The sequence below is a fragment of the Aphelocoma coerulescens genome, chromosome 1 (assembly GCF_041296385.1).
Source record: "Aphelocoma coerulescens isolate FSJ_1873_10779 chromosome 1, UR_Acoe_1.0, whole genome shotgun sequence".
NCBI lineage: Eukaryota > Metazoa > Chordata > Aves > Passeriformes > Corvidae > Aphelocoma > Aphelocoma coerulescens.
In genome coordinates, this window is record NC_091013.1 from 78,427,339 (window position 1) to 78,449,514 (window position 22,176).

The 22,176-nt window shown below is 39.6% G+C and overlaps 1 protein-coding gene across 2 annotated transcripts in view; it reads left to right on the top strand.

The window, feature by feature from the left end:
- GUCY1A2 (guanylate cyclase 1 soluble subunit alpha 2) overlaps positions 1-22,176 on the top strand; it is a 141,058-nt gene that overhangs the window by 68,756 nt on the left and 50,126 nt on the right. For both annotated transcript variants that reach the window (XM_069014608.1, XM_069014616.1), the window contains exon 5: positions 9,669-10,154. In XM_069014608.1, the coding sequence (XP_068870709.1) occupies positions 9,669-10,154 (486 nt within the window). The remainder of the gene's footprint in view (positions 1-9,668; positions 10,155-22,176) is intronic.

Consider the following 22,176-nt stretch of genomic DNA (forward strand, 5'->3'; position numbering starts at 1 on the left):
GCAGGAATTTCGAGCAGATTTATATACTTAAGATGAATTAAGGAAAGAATCGGATCCTATAAGTCCTAAAGGAGAAAAATTCTGCAAGCTAGCTAGTGCATGGGCTAAGAGATGTTTTAATCACAGGAATTTTAAGATACCTAGGTTGGTGATGAAATGTCACAGCTCCTAATGGTTGCTATATATATCTGTTCTCACAGATCAAAGGGGAAAACTGCTTCTGCTGCTCCTTGCCTACTGTTTTCATGAATAAACATATGCACTTATTTAACCATTTCACTGCTTTTTGCTAAAAAGCAATTTCCACAAAGAAACAAGTGAACCTGAATCTGAGAAAGAAAAATACTTGCAAGAAATATCACGTAAGTAAGAGTACTTCCTGCTAGCAGGTCATCTCAGGCAGCTGGGACAGATCACTTTCAAAGGAGAAGCTGTTGTTAGGAGGTGAACACTGCTAATGGAAGGATTAGATGAAAGACTGATTCATGCACCTGCACAAATCTTGGGCTGAAGGCAGTAGGAAATAATCCAAAAAGGAACAACACTTTGGAAAATGGCAACCTCTCCACTCCCCTCAGTATACTGACACATTTCTCCACAATTTTGCTTGGTTGACATTGACAGAAATAGATAAAAAATATCTGTCTTTAACAAACTGACACGTAATATTTGTCAGTGATAAAGGTTTTTACAAGCATGAGATAGAGATTTGATTATGTAAATATGTATAGCTTTTATTTTTAACCAGATGTTTAACAAACATTAATTGGAAATGTAATCTCCTTCATTTGTCTTTCATAAAGAGAGACAATATTAAATATGGGAAATGTCCCTTATACTTTGATTGATCTGTTGTAATTAAAATGTGGTGGGATTGTCAGCACAAAAATGCATTTTGCTTCAGTTGAAATGCAAAATTAATGCAAGCATGTGGCTTGGAGCATGTTTATTGCTATCACCACTTTTACAGTTCACAGATCTTGAGCTTTTTGCCCAGAGTGGCTGTGGATGCCCCATCCTGGAGTTCTCCAAGGCCAGGCTGGATGGGGCCCTGAACAAGATGGTCTAGAGGAAGATGTCCCTGCCTTTGGTGGGGGGGTTGGAACTTGATTATCTTTACAGTCTCTTCTAGCCTAAGCCATTCTATGATTCTAAACAAATGAGAGTGTCTCTAAAAATTATTTCCACTACTCTGCTCCTGACCAAAGCAGACGTTTTTAACACTGATGCTGCACATTTGTAACTCTGTGTTGTTGGAGTAAGATGGGCAGCTGAATATCTGCACAGGGTATCCTGGCTTTTAATAAAGAAGCAGAGAGATGTACTGTTGATACGTTGAAAAATCTAGCTTGCTAATTGAAGTGTGTACAACCTGAAAGCAATCTTAGGGGATGAAATAGATTTTGCAGTAAAATGAAAATCATAGAGTATCTTGAGTTGTACCTTGAAAGGTACCCATAAGCTTCATGAAGTCCCACTCCCTCCTTCTCACAGGACTACCTAAAACTAAAACATATGGCCAAGAACATTGTCCAGATGCTCCTTGATTGATAGGTGTTTTTGGTAGAATGTTTTATGGATGCTGTCAGGGTACAGCAGGGCCCAGGGCCCCTGAGTGCCGGGAGCCGTGGGAGTCTGCAGGGTGGAGGGGCAGCACCTGGCAGGCAGGACCTGTCCCAGGCACCCAGGCTGGGAATGTGGGGGCAGCAGCACTGGCACCTCCCTGGGGATGGGGAAAGGCCGACATTGGGCTGGGCCTCGGGCCCTTGGATGGGCCTGTGGCTAAGCAGGGCAGGGCTGTGAGAGCATTGCTGAGGCAGGACTGACAGCCCAAGGGCCTGGCATGGGGTCCAGGGCCCTGGACAGGGCCAGGGGAGTCCTGGAAGACTGGACAAGGACTGTCAGGCCATAGGTGCCTTTGGAACTCACACAGGTCGTGTTTAAGTATATAAAGGTATTCATTAATGGAAAAAAATTCAATCTGTTCTTGGTGGGTTGATTTTGAGGATTTTGAAATTCTCTTCGAAACACTGGTGAGTTTCTTCTTGTTTTAGAAGAACACTGTCTGGTGTTGCCCATGCCATGTTCTGCCTGTCTGCCATGTTGAGTTGACCCACTCCTCTGCTTGGAGCATCTGTCAGGGAAGCTGACCGAGGAGCACATAGGGTTGAATTATGGCACTTGGCTGCCTTGTGAAGATAGATGTTCCTTTGAAGGAATCCTTTTCGCGTTGTTTTTATTCCACAGGGCTAGATTTATCTTGGACTTATCCAAGTAGCAGTCAGGAGTACCTTCTTAAAAGCAATTTCTGTGTCTTGAAGCAAGAAAAGATAAACTGTAAATCATCATGACCTTTTTCAGGGGGATCTAGTGTTGCCTTTTGTTTATCTAGTTGGTTTGGCAGACTAATGTGTTAAGGATAGAGTCATCTCCTTTACCTCTTCCCCTTTCCCCATTACAGGTGAATTCATGCTTTTGATTTGTCATGCATACCTATGCTTCTTGTGGAGCAGATCCTATCTAACCCTAATTTGTTTGCTTTCAATCTGCCACACTTACTCTTTTGATACCAAGAAATTATTTTAGAGATCCAGATTTACAACTGAAAGATATTAATGTTTCTCTATCACTTTCTTTTTTACATTATAGAAAATGAGTCTATTCCCACCAAAATTTTGGGTTTCCTAAAGGTACAATATTTTTTGCTGCCAATCTGGGTTTGTGAGGTATCTATGACATAAAGAAAATGTTAAATTTGGTCACTTTGGTCTGAAGACTATTGCATGTTATGAAACACTCCAGGGTTTGCTATAAATAATGAGAAATTTTTAACATTCACTTTGTTGCTGTGTGGAATTATATTCTTTTGACAATGCATTGAGCTGGAAATACAAACTTGTAAGCAAATGCTGAGAGTTACAATTTCACAAGAACCCAAGCACATCCTGAGTTGTGCTGAGCAAACCTTGTCTAGTTTATTCAATTGCATCAGGCATCGACTGAAAAGTTATTTTTCATTTCTGTGGAGAGGATATGTATTTCTCATATTTTTTTTCAATAAAACATAGGTGTAATGGAAGCTGGTGTTATTTTTGTCTACAGATAAGACAGCAAATCAGGGTTTCATTAGAATATGATTTTTTCCCATTTTCATGAATCTTTCTCCACAGCTAGTTTTGCTAGCTGTCGCTCTGACTTACCCCACTCTACAAGCAGAGCAGGAGTATTGGAGAGGTTGTAATGCCAGTTCCTTTTTCTCTTTTTAAGGTCAGAGTCATGGTCTTCCTCTCTGGTGGTCAGCCAGCCACAGAGCAGCAGTAACTTTACAGTCATACCTTTTCATTTTATTGAATTGAGGTTTGGAGCATTTAATATAGAAATCTGTTAAACCAACAGAGAACTCATATTTCCCCTAATATACTTACATATTGGCAATTATGTGTCTTTCAATGCACAGCAGCACATTCACTCCTGTAAATTAAGTTTATTCTGATAGGAGGTAGACTTAACTGACCAGTATAGGCATGTATGTCCAAGCCTCGTGCTCCCTTCAGAACAGGGAAATGTAGGTATTTCTACACATGGGGCATGACTCATTTGACCATGACTTAGATGTCTCACGTAGATCACACGACTTTTATTCCAGAAACACCTGTTTCAGTTGTTGCCTGTAGAAAGAGTTGTAAACTGACTGAATCAATCAATTCCACATGATCTACACTGGCACTACATTAATTACCCCAGAAAAAACTTGCGTCATTTTTGTTTGAATGCAAAATGATACCCTACTACCTCTCTCCTTCCTGTTTCTACCTAGATTTCTTTTAAGTCACTGGTTCATTCCTCTGCTTTCCAGACAGACTGATCACCTTTGACAGTTCTCACAAATCTCCATTAATGCATAATCCAACTCCTCACCCCTTGATGTTTCCATTCTCACTCTCCCTATGAATAGAAGAATATCCCATATTAAACTCATTTTTTCCAATTCGAGCCTTTTACTTTTTGGTCATTTTATAGACTGAGGTTGAAGGAACCTTTGGAGGTCATCTGGTTCAACCTTCTGCTCAAGCAGGGTCACCTAGAGTCAGTTTCCCAGGACCACATCCATGTAGCTTTTGAGTATCTCCAAGGATGGAAACTCCACAACCTGAGTAGGCAACCTGTACTAGTTCTTGGTCGCTCTATATAAAAAAAGTGTTCTCTGATGTTCAGAGGGAGCCTCCTTTGGTTAGTCTGTGGCCTTTGGTCCTGTCTCTGGGCACCACTGCAAAGGTACTTATGTACATGGATAAGATCATGCTAAGCATTCTCATCTCCAAGCTAAACAGTCCCAGCTGTCTTAGCCTTTCTTCACAGGAGACATGTCCCAGGTTCCTGTCACCTTTGTTGACCTTTGTTGGATACTCTCCAGCATGTCCATGCATCCCCTGTACTGTGGATCCCAAAACTCCAGGTGTGGCCTCACCAGTTCTGAGCAGAGGGGAAGGATCATTTCTCTCCACCTGCTGCAACACTCCTACTAACGGAGCCCAGAGTACTGTTAGCCTTTGATCCAAGTGCTCATTGCTGGATCATGTTCAGTTTGGTGTCCACCAGGATCACCAGGGCCTTTTTTCCAAAACTTTTGCCATTGGATTTGTAGAAGAGTTTGATCTCTTTGCATTGGCATTAAGTGTTTTTGAACAGTTTCATATGCCCACCCTTAGATTTTTTTCCTTGGGGTAAACCAGCCAATGTTTAAAATTTTTTTTTGTAGGTCATATTTTTTAGACCTTTCACCACATTCACTGCTCTTCACCAGACTCTCCAATTGATCCACCTCTTTGTTATGCTAAAAAGGAACATATTTGCCCATCTGGGGCCTGAAAAATGGTGGTCACAGAATAAGGATTACTTCCTGTGTTTTGCAAGCTCTATTTTTGTTTATGTAGTCCTGTATAGTGTTTTCTTTCTTAATGACAGCATGACATATTGACTTACATTCATTTGTTCCACTCTGCACTCAGGGCCAGCTTCTTAGGGACAGTTATCCTGCTTGCATTCTTTTGCATTTGATTATTTCTGCCTAAGCATATTTATTGCCCTTGTTTTGAATTCCGGCTTCCGCCCATTTTTCCAATTTAAGAGATTTTTTTTTTTTTTAATTCCAGTGTTGTCCATTATACTTTCAGCCCTTCTAGATGTGTCATGGAAACATAACAGGCAGAGTCATTACATTTCTTTCTGCAAGTGGACTGTCGCCTTGTCCGGTGTTCACAAAATCCCCTAAGCCTCTAACTGCTCAAATATTATGAAATACCTTGCTGTAAATGTTCCTGAGACACTGCCCTGTATCCTATAGGACATTCAGGGAAGTCCAGTTGTTTTAAAATTCAGGCTGGACCTCCTTTCTGAAAGTTGCCCTATACTCTTTGTGCCTTGAAGTGATGATGGTGATGGTGTCCAGGTTGATTTATCATATGCTGATTGTGCCCCAGTCTTTCCATCCTCTAAATAACTATGAGCCTTTTAAGGAAGCAGCTTTGTTTACTCTTACTGAATTTGTTCATTGTATGAAATCAAGCATGCATATGTAACTGTGTATGAAAGTGGGGCCTAGCACTGTAAGTTTCTAACCTACTCCCAATAAATAAATCTAAAAAAAGAAGACTATAATCACAGTTTGGGAGGGTTTATGCACTGATCAAAATCAAAGGAGCAGCTCTATTAAAATTTGTGGATTTCAGAGGCAGCAGAAGAGGTCTGGCCTACTGAAAAAGAAAATTATTTTTTAAGCCCCCCAGTTATTTCTCAAAGATAACATCTTATATTTCCTTAATCATTTTGAGGAGATGTGTACACCTTCTCTCAGTCACTATTCCAAAACACACATCTTTGTGCAGAGTGGTATCCTCCCTCAGTGCAACCGGTGAAGCTTTTCCCTGTGCTTTTCCGTAAAGATTAGGCAGTGGATTTGGCATTTGATTCATAAGCTCTTTGATCCTAGGATGGCTTGCATCCAGAGTGTGCAGAGGGTGTGCAGAGGGTTGGATATTGTGTACCTAATGAAGTAGCTGGTGGTGCACTGCTCAGTAGGAGACTCTCCATATTCTCGAACAGCAGCTTTAGAATCTGTCAGTATTTCCAAGGCAGGTCTTTGGGGAGAGAGACTGAAAGAGTTCCTTAGAATCAGGAACTGTTTGCTCCCTTTCATTGCAGTGGGTTTGTGGTGGAACTAAAATTCAGCGATAGGTTTTTTGTTTTCCATCCCAGAACTACTTAGGCTGCGCTGTCATTTCACAGCAACATAATACTGTAAAATATGATATGCAATTGCTCATTTCAAAATGTTCTCTTATACCATTGTAAATCAGGAAAATGTCCTCTGAAAGTGGTGGAATTATTCTAATTTTTTTCAGTGAGAATATAATTAAAGAGACAGGAAGGCAATGAAATGTAGGAGTAATGAAATACAACTGATGACAGAAATGTTTCAATCTTTCCCTGCTTACAAGATGGATGATGCTATTCTGATTGCATGTAGGGTTATGGTCCAGGTGTAAAGCTGTCCAGCTTTGGGGAGGTGCCCAGAAATGTGACTTACTATGGCAAGCTTCAGGTAAACCAGATATCCTATATCATCAGCTCTACTTTAAGATACAAAGAAGAATATAAGAAGCAAGAGAAATCAAAGAGAAGATATGGAAGTCATGCTGGATCACAGTTGCAGACTGAAGTCTGCTAGAAAGAGTCTGAATCATCTCTGAAGCTTCTTTGGAAAGGAAAGGGCTTTGCAAAAACTGAGAAGAATGATGCAGTCTTAGCTCTTCTCTGCTGTTGTTCTTTACAAGATTTGGGTGTTTCTTTCCAGGAAAGCTGGGGCAGCTTCGTGTCTGTTGTCCTGTTCCCTGATTTGGCAACTTGAAGAGACTGGCAAGACTTTTTCTAAAATATCCATCAGTCATCAAGAGAGAGCAGGATGACAGAATCACTAACGTAACATGAAAGAAGGGATAGGAAACATCAGCAATTCCTGTTAAGCAGAACAAGTGATAATAATAGTCAGGGGGTAAAGCTGAAATAGCACTGAACCTTTGACAGTTTTAGGAAGCTAATCAGTTGTGTAGGGAGACTATCTCTGCAAAAGTTTCTAAAAATGCTCAACCTTGTTGAAGCAGGGGGTCAGCTCACTTGGTTATTATTAGTTAGGCATTTTACAGGATTGTCTGTCTTTTATTGCTTTTCACACGAAGTCTCAAAGTGTGTTACAGGGTGGTCAATAGCATCGTTCCTGCTGTGCTAAAAGGCCAGATAAGAAGTCAGGGTTGATAATTTGCCTGAGGTTACCCAGAAGTAGAGCAGAGGACTCCAGAGTGCCTGTTTAGTACATTATTTACTCAGTCAGTGTTTCCTGAGAAAAGTCCACCCGGGGATGGTTGGCACAATACATTAACACAGACAGAGATCACATCAAAGAGTTTAACACCTCAAACTGACAGAGGTGAAGTGGTGGCACAGGAGGATGCATTAATTTTCTTCTAGTCTCACAGCAGGTTAACAGGAGAAACATGACTCCAAGCCAGGTGCCTTGCCTTGCTGACAAGCAGCTCACCCCCAGGGCAGGCTGGCTCAGCCAGGGTCTGTGGTCACACTCTCACCTCCTGAGCTGAAAACACCCTTTTTTCACCTGGAGATGGAAGAGGAAAGTGATGAGATACCTTTATTTCACACAAGAGTGAAATTCTACAAACAGGAAACTCTCCAGCAAAAGGGAACAAAACAGGAAGAGAATTTAGAATTGCTGTACCATGTATTTCATATTTGGCAACTTGTACTTCAGAGTTAAAACAATTTTACATGTGCCCTTTTGAAAGCATGAGGCTGCATGCATGAAGAAAGCATCCTATTTTCCAGGGAGCCTTGTTTCAAAAGTAGAAAAAGAACACTTAGCCATGGAGCATTAAATCAGCTCATGTAGGTAGCTGACTAGCTTTCTCACAGAGATGAATGTCCCAGAGTGAAGCTGAGCAAGCAGGGCTTAGAAATGTAAATATTAGTAGGTGTGCAGGAACATAAATTAAAAAATTTGACAATTTTAATTATTTGCATTTACTTTCACTTGCTGAGTTCCCTGGCTGACATCAGAAGCTGCATCTGTTAGGTTGCTAGAAGAGAAGGCAGAGGGCAATGGGGACAGGATAGGCTCAATTCCCATGTTGCCATAGAGTCTGCAATGACAGTATGTTACCTAATGTAAAAAAAAAAAAAAAAAAACAACAAACCAACAGAACTAATAGAAAGAGTAGCTTCCTAAAATCTCCTCCAAATATGGAAGTACCATGTAGGATTAGCTGTCACTTCAGCAGGAGCTTTCAGGCCACTGGACACTTAAATCACATCATTATTGCAGACACCTCTGGGTTCCCTGATGGAGGTTTTTCTGTTTTGCTTGGTAGGATTAGGGATGGAAGGAGGATTAAATGATAAGTGAATCATGTTACAGTGAGCAAATGGCTACATGATGAAAGAAATGGTGACTGGAGGAGACCTTTTTATTTCAAGAGATTGTGTAGAATACAAAAACACAGATATAGGGCATTATGGTGCCTAACACCATGCTTAGATGCATAAGGTTTGTGTGTTGTGCTTGTTTTGACTATGAGATCCTTGGGTTAAGGGCTGTGGGTATTTTAGATCACGTAGCACAGTATTGCCCTGGTCTTTGTGCAGTCCTGGAATGGAGGCATTAATCAGGTTGTTCTTCATGACAGAGGCTATGGCAAGCTGTGTTTACAAAGAGATACAGTTTGTCTGATTTAATTTAGTTTTCAGTGTTCATTTCAGTCTGGTAGTTTTGTGCTCGACTGCCATGATGGAGCAAGAGGTAACAATCCATGGCCTTGGTGATAGCAACCCTTGGACAACACTCAAAACATCTAGCCATTTAACAGGCAGTTGCAAAAGCTATAAACCACCTGATGCTCATTCCTTACTGTTCCTTCTACTATTCCACAAATAAAAATTGGATGAATCTCTATCACCAAGAAATCTGCAGATTCTAACTGAATGTCAGCCTTCAACTCTGCTGCATGTATGAGAAGGAAAAGAGGAAACAGGAGGACTAGTACGATATTTTCATGCCCTTTGTTATTTTATAGAGTTGTTTTTCACATCTATTTTTATTTGATTCCTCTGTAAAATGGCCACAATTGACTTGTATTAGCTATTTTGCTAAAAAAGAACAGAAGGTACTTCGTTTCACTAACCTGCTTTCAGACAGTTGCAATTTCTCATTACTTTTTTTTTGCTTTTCGTAATTTATAGCTAAGTAACAGAGAAAGAACAACTCTGGAATTTGCTTGTAAGGCCACGTACATTCCAGGAGCAATATTTAGACATCACTCTGAGAACACATATTATTGCTTTCTTATTTAATTGGGTACAAATAAAATCCAACATCTGATTTGGGAATACTTTTGTGACGATTTAGGCTGTTTTTTGACTCAATTTGATGAGCAAACTGTGTGAGTCTCATTACTTGAATAGGTGAGTGCAAGAGGCTTCTGTATAAAAGGCTACAGTTTGTTGTTTTAGCTGAAAAGGAAAGACGGAGAAAGTAGAATGAGGATCCACATCTATCAGCTGATTTTTCCCCTTTTCTAAACTCAGTTTTTTTTATTTTGCAGGTGATGGAAATTAAAGGACAAATGATTCATGTGCCAGAATCAAACTCGATACTGTTTCTGGGTTCCCCCTGTGTGGATAAGCTGGATGAGCTAATGGGCCGAGGCCTCCATCTTTCAGACATACCTATCCATGATGCTACTCGTGATGTCATATTGGTTGGGGAGCAAGCAAAGGCACAGGATGGCTTGAAAAAACGAATGGATAAGCTGAAGGCAACACTAGAATGTACACACCAAGCCCTGGAAGAGGAGAAAAAGAAGACAGTAGATCTCCTTATTTCTATTTTCCCTGAAGAGGTGGCTCAGCAGTTGTGGCAGGGGCAGCAGGTTCAGGCCAGGAAGTTTGATGATGTCACCATGCTCTTCTCGGACATTGTTGGCTTCACTGCCATCTGTGCTCAGTGCACGCCCATGCAGGTCATCAGCATGCTCAACGAGCTCTACACGCGCTTCGACCACCAGTGTGGATTCCTTGACATCTACAAGGTAATAGCTCAAGTCCTAACCTAGCAAAAGCTAGTTGAAATGAATGCAGAAAGAATCCCGGTAGCTTTCTTCCTAAATTGAAGACCTTCCCTATAAAAATATGAAGGCAATATTTTTGTTTTATGTGCAAAAAACCCCAAATCTGAAATACGACCATTGAAACTCAAATGCTTTAGTATGAAACTGTCATCATGGTACTTTCATGGGAATATAGGCCTCATATTCCCATTTCCTTATAGAAATGTACATCTCCTGTATGATAGCCTGGTTTCCTTTAGATGACACATTAGCAACAGCATCCTAAGGATGAAGTGCACAGTGATGAATCCTAACCCAAGCTGCAGCTCCTGGGAGGCACTCACTTTCCACTTGAATGCTTTAGGGTTTAGGCATTTATCTTTCCTTTGAATTAACTAAAATTTTCCATAAGGAGCAGAGCATTCACTAAAAAAAGTTATTGTAAGAAACTTCCACTGAAAAACAGGAAGAGGACAGCAGATGTCCGTGCACAGTGTAATGAGTGGGAAATGGCACTGTTGTGCCATGTTCCAAAGGAAGTGTCACATGTTGGTCCCATTAGAGAACTCATCTTCACTTCTCTGAAATGGATTTGGTGTCCAGTATGTATTTGAGAGAAAAAGAGGGGAGGTAGAATTTAATAAAGGCACTGAAGATATTATCTGTGTAATTATCCTGTGAAACCTACAGACTGTGTTGTATATGGAATACCTTTAATTTTCTGATAGAAGAAATAGAGCAAGTTTCTTTTATATGTTAATGCACAAGAGAAAAGAAATGTGGATGTAAAATTACATGTTGACTTTATTATATGTCTGAGGTTTGCAAACTAACAGTTTTCAAACTGTTTCATATAGTATTTGTTGATAGGCTGCAGAGATAAAGATCTCATAAGTGTGCTGCCCCTTTAAATTTAGCCTTTAATGCACTTCAAAAGGAATTGAAAAATAATTATTACCCACCTAAATAATAATAATCAGGGGTGAAACGTTATAGCACGTACCACAGATAGAACTGAAAATGGTATAGCTAAAGGTTGGTAGGGCACTTTACCAAAGTAAACAAGCACACTGTAAAGGAGTTGGGCTCCTGGGTTAGGGGTTTGTTTTACTAATGCTCAGAAGCCAAAGGCCATGTTGGGACACGAATGCAGTGGAAGGTACCAGCCCTCATTTGAAAACTGTTACAGTGATACAGTTGAAAAAGATGGTGAGTGCGATCTCAGTTTGTGTTAGTCTGATGTTGCTCCACTGGATTAGGACCCAGCTCTGGGAGCAGGACTTGAGGAACTTCTGACCCAGAGTCAGGAGTGATACCTAGTAACCATGCTTCACATGCTGTGTGTTCACGTGCTTCACATGGGTGTATTCACTGTGTTCCTTGGTGATTAATTTCAGCTGTTTTGAAGCATTCAGAACATTCTTTGTTGAAAATTATGGTTGAAGGATATAAAGTATGCAAAACTCTATGACCTGACTGTAAGGAAGGTTGGCTGAGTCCTGTGAGAACACTAAGGAGGAATATTTATGCATAGGTCATGAATATTATATCATTTAGACCATGGCTTTCTGCCTTTCACCTAGCTTTGTGCTACTGTGGCTAAAAAGATGTTACTTTATGAGAAGACTGTCCTGACCAGTGAAATAAGGTCATAGCTGTTGAGATAAGCAAGATGAGATTTATGCATTCATAAAAAGGAATAAGCACTTCCATGTCAAGACTCCCATGTAATTCTGTGAGCAAAGGTATGAATAAAACCTGTTTTTCTGTGGAAGAATGGCTTACAGCTCTAACACCCTTTCTCTGCTGTTGCTGCCATAATATAGGCGGTTCCTTCTCAGATCCTTTCATCCTGAATTTTCCTTATCTCCCTACTCCCCCTGTCCCAGGACCCTCCCTACGTGTCCCCTGATGCCAACCACCACCCACTAATAAACAAGGCACTGTGCTCTGTGGCTGTTCTGGAGCTGTATGCACCGTTTTTTCTCCCCTCCAAATGTTTTTAATTTTTTTTTTTAACCAGAAATCTAAAAAAGAAATATGATGGGTTAAGTGAAAATGACTCAGTTTAGCACTACAGAAAGAAAAAACTCAGGCAATGAACCCTTTTTTGTTTCACTAGAGAATCAGACTTCAAATAAAATAGCAATCCTTTTGAAAGAAAACATTTGCATTTTAAAATGAAAATAGCTTGTGTGTTTATATCTTTTTCATTTGTTTCAGGTGATATTCTGGAAGCAAAGTTTATTGCTAGGAATGATCACCACCACAACAATTCTGATTTTAGAAGTTATTGTCAGGTAGTGACTTTTAGATACTTAATCACCACTTTGGTGGGCTTTGTACCCAGCCCACCTCAAAGATATACTTGTGTAACTAGGCTACAGAAATTTATTATGTGACCTAAATACATCAATTTTTAAATTTGCTTGTTTTTAAGCAGCATGGCAGGAATAATTTGCAAAGATTATTTGGTGGGTACATCTGAATACCAAATTCACCATTTTGTAAACAGAAAATTAAGCAAAATTCAATAAATAAGTTCCATGCTGTAAATTATTTACCCACCTTTACTGTTACAGAATTTTGTATTCAGAACCTCAGTGCTTCTAATCTTGGATTCGGACAATGAACATAATATTTTCATTTATAGAGAAATATGGCACAGAAGGAGCAAAGATCCTCACATTTAACTAGCCAGACATAGAGGACAAGCATAATGAGCTGTTATACAGCTGTCTGTGATACAGACTAAAAATGCTTGGAGAGGGCTGAAGGGTGATGAGTTAGACTTTGAAATTTCTTGAGAATCAAAGTAGGTAGTTATAACTGATGAGGTAGGGAAAGCTTATCCAATGGATGGAAGCACAGCTAGGAATGACACAGACAGATGATGGGCTCAGAAAATGAATTTCACAGCAGCATTTTGAATGGATACCAATCATGACAGATTACATTTGTCCAGGCTGAGGGAGAACATTGCCATAATTGAGATGCACGGTGTTATGAGCCTGGGTGACAGTTTTAGCAATCTAGAAGAATCTGTGTTTTAGAGAGTGAAACCTGGGAAAGAATCTGCTGACATACACCCTTGGTGAAAATATTAGGAGGGACATATTCGTGATAATCACAGAAGGGCAAGGAGGTGAAAGACCTAAGACCTGGTGATGCATTTGGAAACTGGTGCTGCCGACTCTCCAAGCTAATTATATTTGGTTTGGAGCTGAGGAATGGGAGAAAAAGATGCTGTCAAGCAGAGAGTGCAGTTCAGAGCAGTGTAGCTGCAGATGCTTGGCAGGCTGGTGTTTGTGGACATGCAAATAGAAACATGGACTCCAGGAGAAGAAGTCATGGGAGAGATAGCTCAGTAAATTTTGAAAGCTGTGGCTTTGGGTAAAATATGTACTTGTTGGCCTGACTGTTTTGACCTGTTTTTTTCTGCATCTGAGTTCTGTTGCTTGTCAGCCAAGTACTGGGAAATGATGCTTCAGTTAAGCCATCTCTTTATCAAATCAGCTCTTTAGATATGCTGCAGCCATGTCTGCTGGCATTAAAACTTAACCCTGCAGTCTGAAATCTTCCCTGCTTAATATTCCCACAGCTTCTGTTTCTCCTTCATGTAATATGTATTTGACATTGGCTCATTTAAAATATTTGTTTCTTGTTGAGCCCTTCTGCCTTTGTAGGCCTGCTTTCTCAGCTCTTTTCCCCTCAGTTTCCTTTCTGAAACATTTCCCCTGTGCACCCTTTAACTACTGTGTAAAGGCAGCATTTACTGTGCATGTTTTTTTGGCTGTGTATGACTGTGTGGCTATATATGTTGGCTTGGTAATGTCAAGCCAAACAGAGCAGAACCAGACCCGATCCTGTAGGTGTTAGTTTCTGTGTCCCTTCTCTAAATAGGGCTGCATTTGCCCTTGAAGACATTGCAGATTTTCCTTGACACTACACTTTCTGTGAGGTGCTAAGTCCCACTTTCCATGTCTAAGCAGAGAGTCCTAAATGTTTCTTGAAAATGAACTGTGTCAGCTGCCAGAATTTCTTTGCTATACATCTTCGTTGTAAAAATTTTAATTGAAAGTTTATTGAGTATTTATATAAGACAATATACTTACATACGTTAATTTTACAGTCAGAATCCACAACATTGTTATATGAATTTCTGCTTTCTTTTTGGTTTCATTATTTGGCTAAACTGGCACTCTTTCTGAGTGGTACCACACAGCTTCCTTGGGCTTTTTTTCCTGGCAACATGATTCACTCAGCATGTTAGATCTTTGTTTTCTGATTTTATATGCCTAACACTGTCTACAGCCCTAATGTTTGCTCATTGTAAAGACCGGAGACTGAAAAAGGATGGCAAATCTGGACTGTCCTGCAATTATTCAAGACTGATACTCACCAGTTTTGTTTATGTTTAGGTTATGATATAATGCTTTTAGGAACCTAATTTTAAACTCCCATTTTCTAAGAATATTGCTTTACATTTTTGTACTGGTAGTTTAAGTTGCAGAAATCTGTATTCATTTTACAGAAAATACCAGTACATTCTCAGTGCCATGACTATCCCCTCTTGAGAACTAATACATCTTGTATCCAAATACATGTTCTCGACCTTATTATCAGTGCTATAATGACTAAAGAATACTTCAATAAACAGGGTCATGAGTTTCAGACTATTCGGAAGTTTTCCAGGCTTTATGTTTCATAAGTTAAAAAACATAGTCCCCAAGTTTTCATGTAAAATCTATGGCCACTATTTCTGCCAACTTTCTGTCCAGTTATAACCTTTTAAGTTCAGTACAAATACATGGCCATTTTGAGAAGTTTTGACATTCTAAACTTCAGCTTAGGCATTTGCAAAAGGCAGGAAGTGCAATTAAGATATGTAAAATGATAGTGATACTCTTACAGGAGTAATATGATAAAGTATTGCACATAAAATATTTTTTTAAAAATGAAATGGGGCAGTCTGGAGGATTATCAGTGCACTAGGTGTTGCTTCTTCCTGATAGTTTAAAGTCAACGGGTTTTTAATGTGTAACAGATGAAAATGGGTAATAGAAAAAAATTTCCATTGCCCAGAAGCTCGCTCTCTCTGTGGTGCCACCCAGCCTGTTAGAGCTGCCTGCAGCACACTGCTCTGTTTGGGTCCCACCACAGAGGGTTCCTGAACCTTCTTTCTTCTGTCTTTGAGCAGGCAATGACACTTTCTCCTCCTGGGACTCTTTTCCCATATGTGGACTTGATGGCACACTGGCATCTCACTCCAACATGAAGTTAGAGCAAAGCTGGGGCAGCTGTGTCTTTGGGGAACTCAGAACTGTTCTTGGGTTAAGTTAAGGGGAAAAAAAACAAACCTTAAAAAAAAAAAAGAAACACAAAAGGTTCCACGGATTTTCCCTGCAGATCTGCTGTAACACACCACCCAAGAACTTAAGACTTCCCATTACTTCAAGCATGTACTTTTCTCCAGCGTTGTGGACAATTTACACTTTCTGTCTTTAGGAAGATCTGCAAATGAAGCAAACAGACACTCAGGCTCCAGAGGAGTTATTCTTTGCTTTATAAACATACAGCCCTGCACAAAGCACTAAAACATCTGTGCATGTTCTCCTGCAATACATCACCCAAGAATCCTCTAAAGGACCTAGACTTCTGTTTCTGTATATAACTACTTCTCTGCTTCTTCAGGAATACCATACTTGTATATAATTCCTTCTATTTTTTTTTTTTTTTTTTTTTTTTTGTCTCCTTTAACTTTTCTCTTATCTGGAAAGGACACATTTGTAACTGCCCTGGTCCATTTCTCTCAAGTTGCATGGGAGCCTTAGAATCTATGTCCAGCTTACAGGTCCTGGGAGCACTTTCCAAGCCCTCAGTTTGTATGTGAAGCCTGGCTATAAGCTGACCTTTAACTTGAATAGAGCCAAGAAGGGTATCCCCTCTGCTCCATATTGGGGAGTGAGCCCATATTCTATGGCTAGGCAGGAACCATGGCTAAAGGCATTCCCTCATGTAGCACACAGGTCTCTCTGATGCTATGTCCTTTTTATTCTGTCAAGTTTTTCCACCTTCTAAATTTAAGAACCTCTGAGGGACTGGAGAAAACTAATTTCACTTCCCCTCTGCTTTGGCTCTTGTCATTTTTAAGCAGTCTGGTGTTGTGTTAGATCTAGAGGATACATAGCACAGCTGTGACAACATATGGCTGGGCTTTTATATACCAAGATGCAACATTTTCATTCATGCAAATAGCATTCATAGCTGTACCTTAATTTATTAAATTATTGAAGTGAACATGGAAGATACTTAAGTAAGTTAATAGGAACTAAACAACATACAAATTTCAGGACACAGAAATTAAAGCTTGTGTAACCTTGAGGAAGATACTGTGGTTCACTAGGAGGTTAAATACTGGGGATATCTATAGCAAATTAAGACCACTCTTCCATCTGGAGAAGGACATTAAACTGAAATGTGTGTCTTATGTCATACATGATTATTTTAATATTTTCTTATTTTGTTGAACAGTTCTGTACTTTGACATTGCATTAAGGCAGAATACCAGCCAGGACGTTTTCTACTCATCAGAGATAATTGGTTTGATTTTTGCAATTTCGTATTTGCCTACAGAAGAGAGAAATAATTTATGCACTATGACTTTTGTATTCTGTGGCTGTTGTGTGCAAACCTGATGTTGATGTTATGTAGACCACAAGTCTTCTGGCATGACTCTCTTTCAATGAGTGAAAAAAACCCTCTTTTAAAATACTAGGTAGTAATTCTACACAGCAAGTACTATTTGTCTTTTTTCTTCTGTAGAGGAAGTAGCACTCTGAGTTAGAGTGTAGATGAAAGAGTTCCTCCACATATTGCATGCTGAAAGATAAGTAGGTGCTATAGAAAGAGTTCAAACACAGCTCTTCTAGCAAAATGCTCCTGAACTTGCCAGTATGTAACATCATTAAACTCACTAAAAATAAGATGCCCCCAGGCCTGGTAAGAGCAATTTCTTCTTAATTAGGCTCCTGGGAAAGGAAGCTGGTTTTATAGGAAGTCACTTCTTTTAAAAAATGAGCTTTACAAGAAGAACAGAATTCTGAACTTCATAGGTTGACATCTGTAATCCACCCCTTCTCACATGGGAGGTGTTTTCCTGAAGTCAAGAACCATAATGTCACGTTGTAAAAGTGTTGCAAAGTTACCTTGAAACTTGGGCATAAGATTTCACTGCCTAGGAGTTGATTTTGAAAACATTAAAGACAGAACCTAAGAGAGTGAAATACTAAGTAGGAGCTGAAGGACATTCTTTGAGAACAAGTGTTCTCAAATCCTATCTTAAAAACTTTAAAATCCTTTCCAAAGAAGAAAGTTTTTTATAATATACCAGAGATTTGGAAACCTGTAAATAGTGCTTTACTGCTGACTAATGTTGTTAAGCTCCACAGTGCTGCAAAATTCAACTGTTTCAAGGCTTTTCTGACAAATCTTAGCAGTAGAAAAAAACACAGAGAAAACTTCAAAATGTAATCAGAATTAGGCCTTAATTTGTATTCACACAACAGCAAAAAACCAAACAGGTTTTGATTAATTTGAGAAAGGACAGTATTCGCTCTTTGCTATGTAGACAGAAATGTGGATCTAGAACTACCTCAGGATCAAAAATCCCTAGGCCAAGCTCAGAGGCGGCTTTTTGGAACTGTACTTACACCACCTCCAGAGAAAGAGCACACACACTTAATGTCTCAGGGAAATAACCTTATCTGGTTTCTATCTGGCATATATTTGTTATTTCTTTCCTTAGAATCTGTATTTTAGAGTAAATGACTTGTTCAAGTCTTTGTACCGTAAGCTGCCCAAAATACTTCACATCTGCTCTCCCTCCGCTTAGTGATGAATAACATCCCCGACCTGCATGCCAGAATATGCATGCCAAGATCCAGAACTTTTTGAGCTAAACAGGATCTTGCTGTTGTGCTGACAAATGGTATCATAGCACTAGCAGTCAGCACACTCATGCAGTCCTTTTCGTGGCCTGGGGTACTTTGTGGGAGCAGGAACATGCCCACTGTGGTGCACTTTCAAAGGCACGGAGCTCCCCTAGAGTCTTCTAAGAGTTTCACAAACTAAGCCTGTGGCCCACATAAATCTGTTTTTCATCCAATGCCCAGAAAAGCATTCTGATGACAACATGGGAAGGGTCTTCCATATCAAATGACAGTCTGGGCATGGAAGCAGGCAATTAAGCAAAGATACACACATTTGCATCCTGCTGTACTATTTGGGAAAAAAAGAGCTTTACAGAATTCAGGATGGAATGCATCATGCCCTGAAAATTCACTTTTCTCTTCAGGTACTGTAGAAAGAGTATAGATGAGCAGATGAAATTGAAGCTTCATTTTTGTGTGACTGACACTTGATAAATGTGAGTTCCATTATGAATGAGAATGTTGTAAGGTTGTTAGTGATCTGCAGAGATATAGAGAGAACAATTTGGGTAGAGGGAAATACAGGAGATGTCAATAACATCTTGGGGTAGAATATGGATATCAAATAAATTGTTCCTGTGATGTCTGCTGAGATTGCTGACTTGAAATTAAAATGGAGAGAATCTCCATTTTCTTCAGTCTTTGTCCCAGTTTAAAAAGTGTCCTGTTTGCTGCTGGACTAGAAGTCATGGATAGGAATAATGAAGCCCAAACGATAAGTCTGAAGCACCACTTTGCCATATACCACAGCCTGTTCCTTATTCTCCTGCTGTACAACTTAGGGCAGAAAACAGGTGAAAGAAAGGCCCTTTGGGAGATACTAATATCTTCAAAGGTTTCCTTTACAGTTATACTTGCAAGAATTTCATATTAAGGCTGAATTTCACTGTATTCCTTTAGAGGGAAGACATTTCAGCTTTGGTGAAAGAAATGTGTAGTTTTGAGGTACTGTATAGTTCAGTCTTGCATATGGAATGAAATATGGATAAACAGGATAATGAACATTTTGTGAAGGCATAGGTCTTTACTGTAGTTCCTGATAATTTCCAGTGCCATGTCCATTCACATTCTGCATTTTGGCTTCATGCTGGGATGAAACTTAAAAAACCATCTCCTTTTATATTTATATGCTACCATGGAAATGCAGCCTGGGTGTGCTGGAAGCTAAGATGTGCTCCAGTAAGTCTAGGCTGAGGAGTACATATAGAACTTACTCTGACTTTGCTGCTTAAGTAACTGAATCTTCAAATCAAAATGAATACGCTAGAAGGCATTGATTTTGTTGCTGACCTCATCATAAGAATCACTTAAGGTTCATATCTCCGATAAATGCTGGATTAATCTTGAAGACTAGAAAGGAAACTTAGCTGTGACGTGTAGAAAGGTTCATCAGACAATGTAGAGATTAGCATTCCTAAAGAACTGTTTGATTTCCATGAACTTTCCATGTCCTTCTTCGAAAATTGACCTGCCTCTGTGATCTTCCAAGTTCAATCTGCCCTTCTGCCTCTTCACATTGTCTTGTTAATTCTTTCTTTTCTACAGTTCTGAGGTAGAGGTGAAACTATGCTAATTATAGCATAGAGTTAGTAATTTAGACTTATTCTTATCCTCACAGGCAACAAAGGAAAGTTTGATTTTATAGGGTGTGAATTTTTTAAGTGTGAGATTCATTTTTTTCTGAGGGAGATTCTTAGCACAGTTCAGATGACTGCAGGAGTTCCCATTCAGTCCATTGATTATGAAGAGAATTGAGAATGAATAACTCATATTCAAATTGCTATATGAGACATATTTCTAGTTAGGTGAACTGAATCTCACCTGTGTAGATTACAGCTGCTACATCTTAGCAACTTTCGGTCTGTATGGCTGAAATACTGCTTTTTCCCTGCTATTGTCATCTACTTTTCATGTGCTTTATAGTTATTTAATCATGTTATACTTTGATGCCATGCTATGGTTAACGCACAGAGTGTATTTTGACTGACCGAAAGGAATTTTCACTGCATTTAAATTTCTCTCATACAATCAACATCAACCCAAGTTGCTTCTTTCCTACTTTCTTTGCTTTTTGTTATAGTGCCACTGGAGTAACTCCTATCACCACTGAGCATGGATATTCTGTTGTCTCTCAATAGGATCCCTTACAATACTGTACTGATTAATTCAAAGCTTGACTTTCTAGAAATCATACAAATGGATGTGATGATTCTTGTCAAAACACCTCATCATTGTGCGCTCCCATTGAAACAATTAGTAACATAACTAATAGCTATATTTGGGAATAGGGCATACCGTATAGTTTTAGCTTGGATTACAGTAGAATCTGCCAAACCAGTGCATTATGATGGGCCATTCTTGATAGTACTGAATGTGGCTGCTTGAAGAAATACAAGATGCCTCGTGAGCTACTTATGAAATGTCAGGTATATATAGCAAACTTTTTTCTAGCATTTTCATTTTGAGATTTATGCTGCAAAATACAAAGATTATGTTCCTTATCCCCGTATTTGCTGAAGCATCTATGAAAATCTTCCCCGTCTTTAGAGGTTTGATTGCTTTAAAAAGCTTCTTTTTATCTGAGTAAGACCTTGTTGTCAGTAAGTTTCACAGGTTTCCCTGTTTCCTAATCCATAAGGACGCTGATGTCATTTTTGTCTCTTGCTCTGTCACCCTCCATCGCTGTGGAGAGCCCACCTCTATTCTCTCAAGTGCCATGAAACCATCACTGCTCCAGTCTGGACAAGCTCAGCTCTCCCAGCCCCTTTTCCCAGGTGCTGCAGCCCCCACCACCTTGCTGGCCCCTCCTGAGTTGGGTCCAGTTTATCAATCTCTGTCTTGTACTGAGGAGCCCCAGACTGGATGTGGGTGTGATTGGGTGTGATAGGGGGTGATTGGGTGTGATAGGGGGTGATTGGCACTTCCCCTGGTCTCTGTTCATACATCCAGGCTATCATTGGCTGTCTGTGTTCCCAGGACTCATTGCTGGCCCATGTGCCATTTACTGTCCAGCATGACCCCCAGGGTCTCTCTCAAAGAACTGCTCTTCAGGAAGTTAGCTGTATCAATTCCAGAGAAATTCTTTCCCAGGAACAGGACTTTGCATATGTCCTTCCTGAATTTCATAAGCTTCCAATTAATCCTGCCTGTACATGTCACTCAGGATGGCAGCCCTGCCCTAGAGCAAATTGACAATTGAACTGTCCCCCCAGTTTGGTATCAACTGTAGGTCGATGCAGGTGCAAATAATGTTATTATCAGGAAAAACACCCCAAAGATTTTGTTATAAAAGATAAATTTTAAAATTATAGATTTTTTTTACATACTATATTTTGAAAAGTGTTAACTACTCAGTACACATTTTATGCACCGAGAATGCTGTGTCTGTATTTGGGTGGGAGAGGGTAAACATGCATAGGCAACAGGCAAAAGGAGAGGCAGGTTAAGATGGAGAATAATGCTCCTCAGTGCAGGTAAAAAAAACGACCCACAAACAAACTAGAAAAGTTAGTTTTCTCAGAGAGAATAGTTAAGTGATGAACAGAAGAGCATTAAAACTTCAGTTAGATAAACTGTTACCCCATTCCCTGCTCATTATTTCTGTTCTCTTCACTCTCAAGCTCTTTAAGAGGAAACTGATATAATTACAACTGCTGTCTGTTATTATCTCAATTTCATAAAGAAAAGTTTTATAGAGTATCTCCCAGCAGTAGGATAGTTTCAGGCTCTTGGCAGATTACTCATATGTGATAAGAAACAATTTAGTAATGATCTTCTCTTCAGCTAAATATAGCATATACACTTTGTACACTGTGTCTGTAAACAGGGTGTGGAGCACAGAGAAATTATTTAATATTCCAAGTTTCCTTGCCAACTTAAAATTACAGTGATTATGAACACATACTTACTTAAGCAGAAATAAATATTTCTGGTGATTAAAATAACAGAAAGGGGGGCGACCACAAGCAGGATTTGATGCATATGGAAACTCAATTCAGTTGGAAGAAACATCT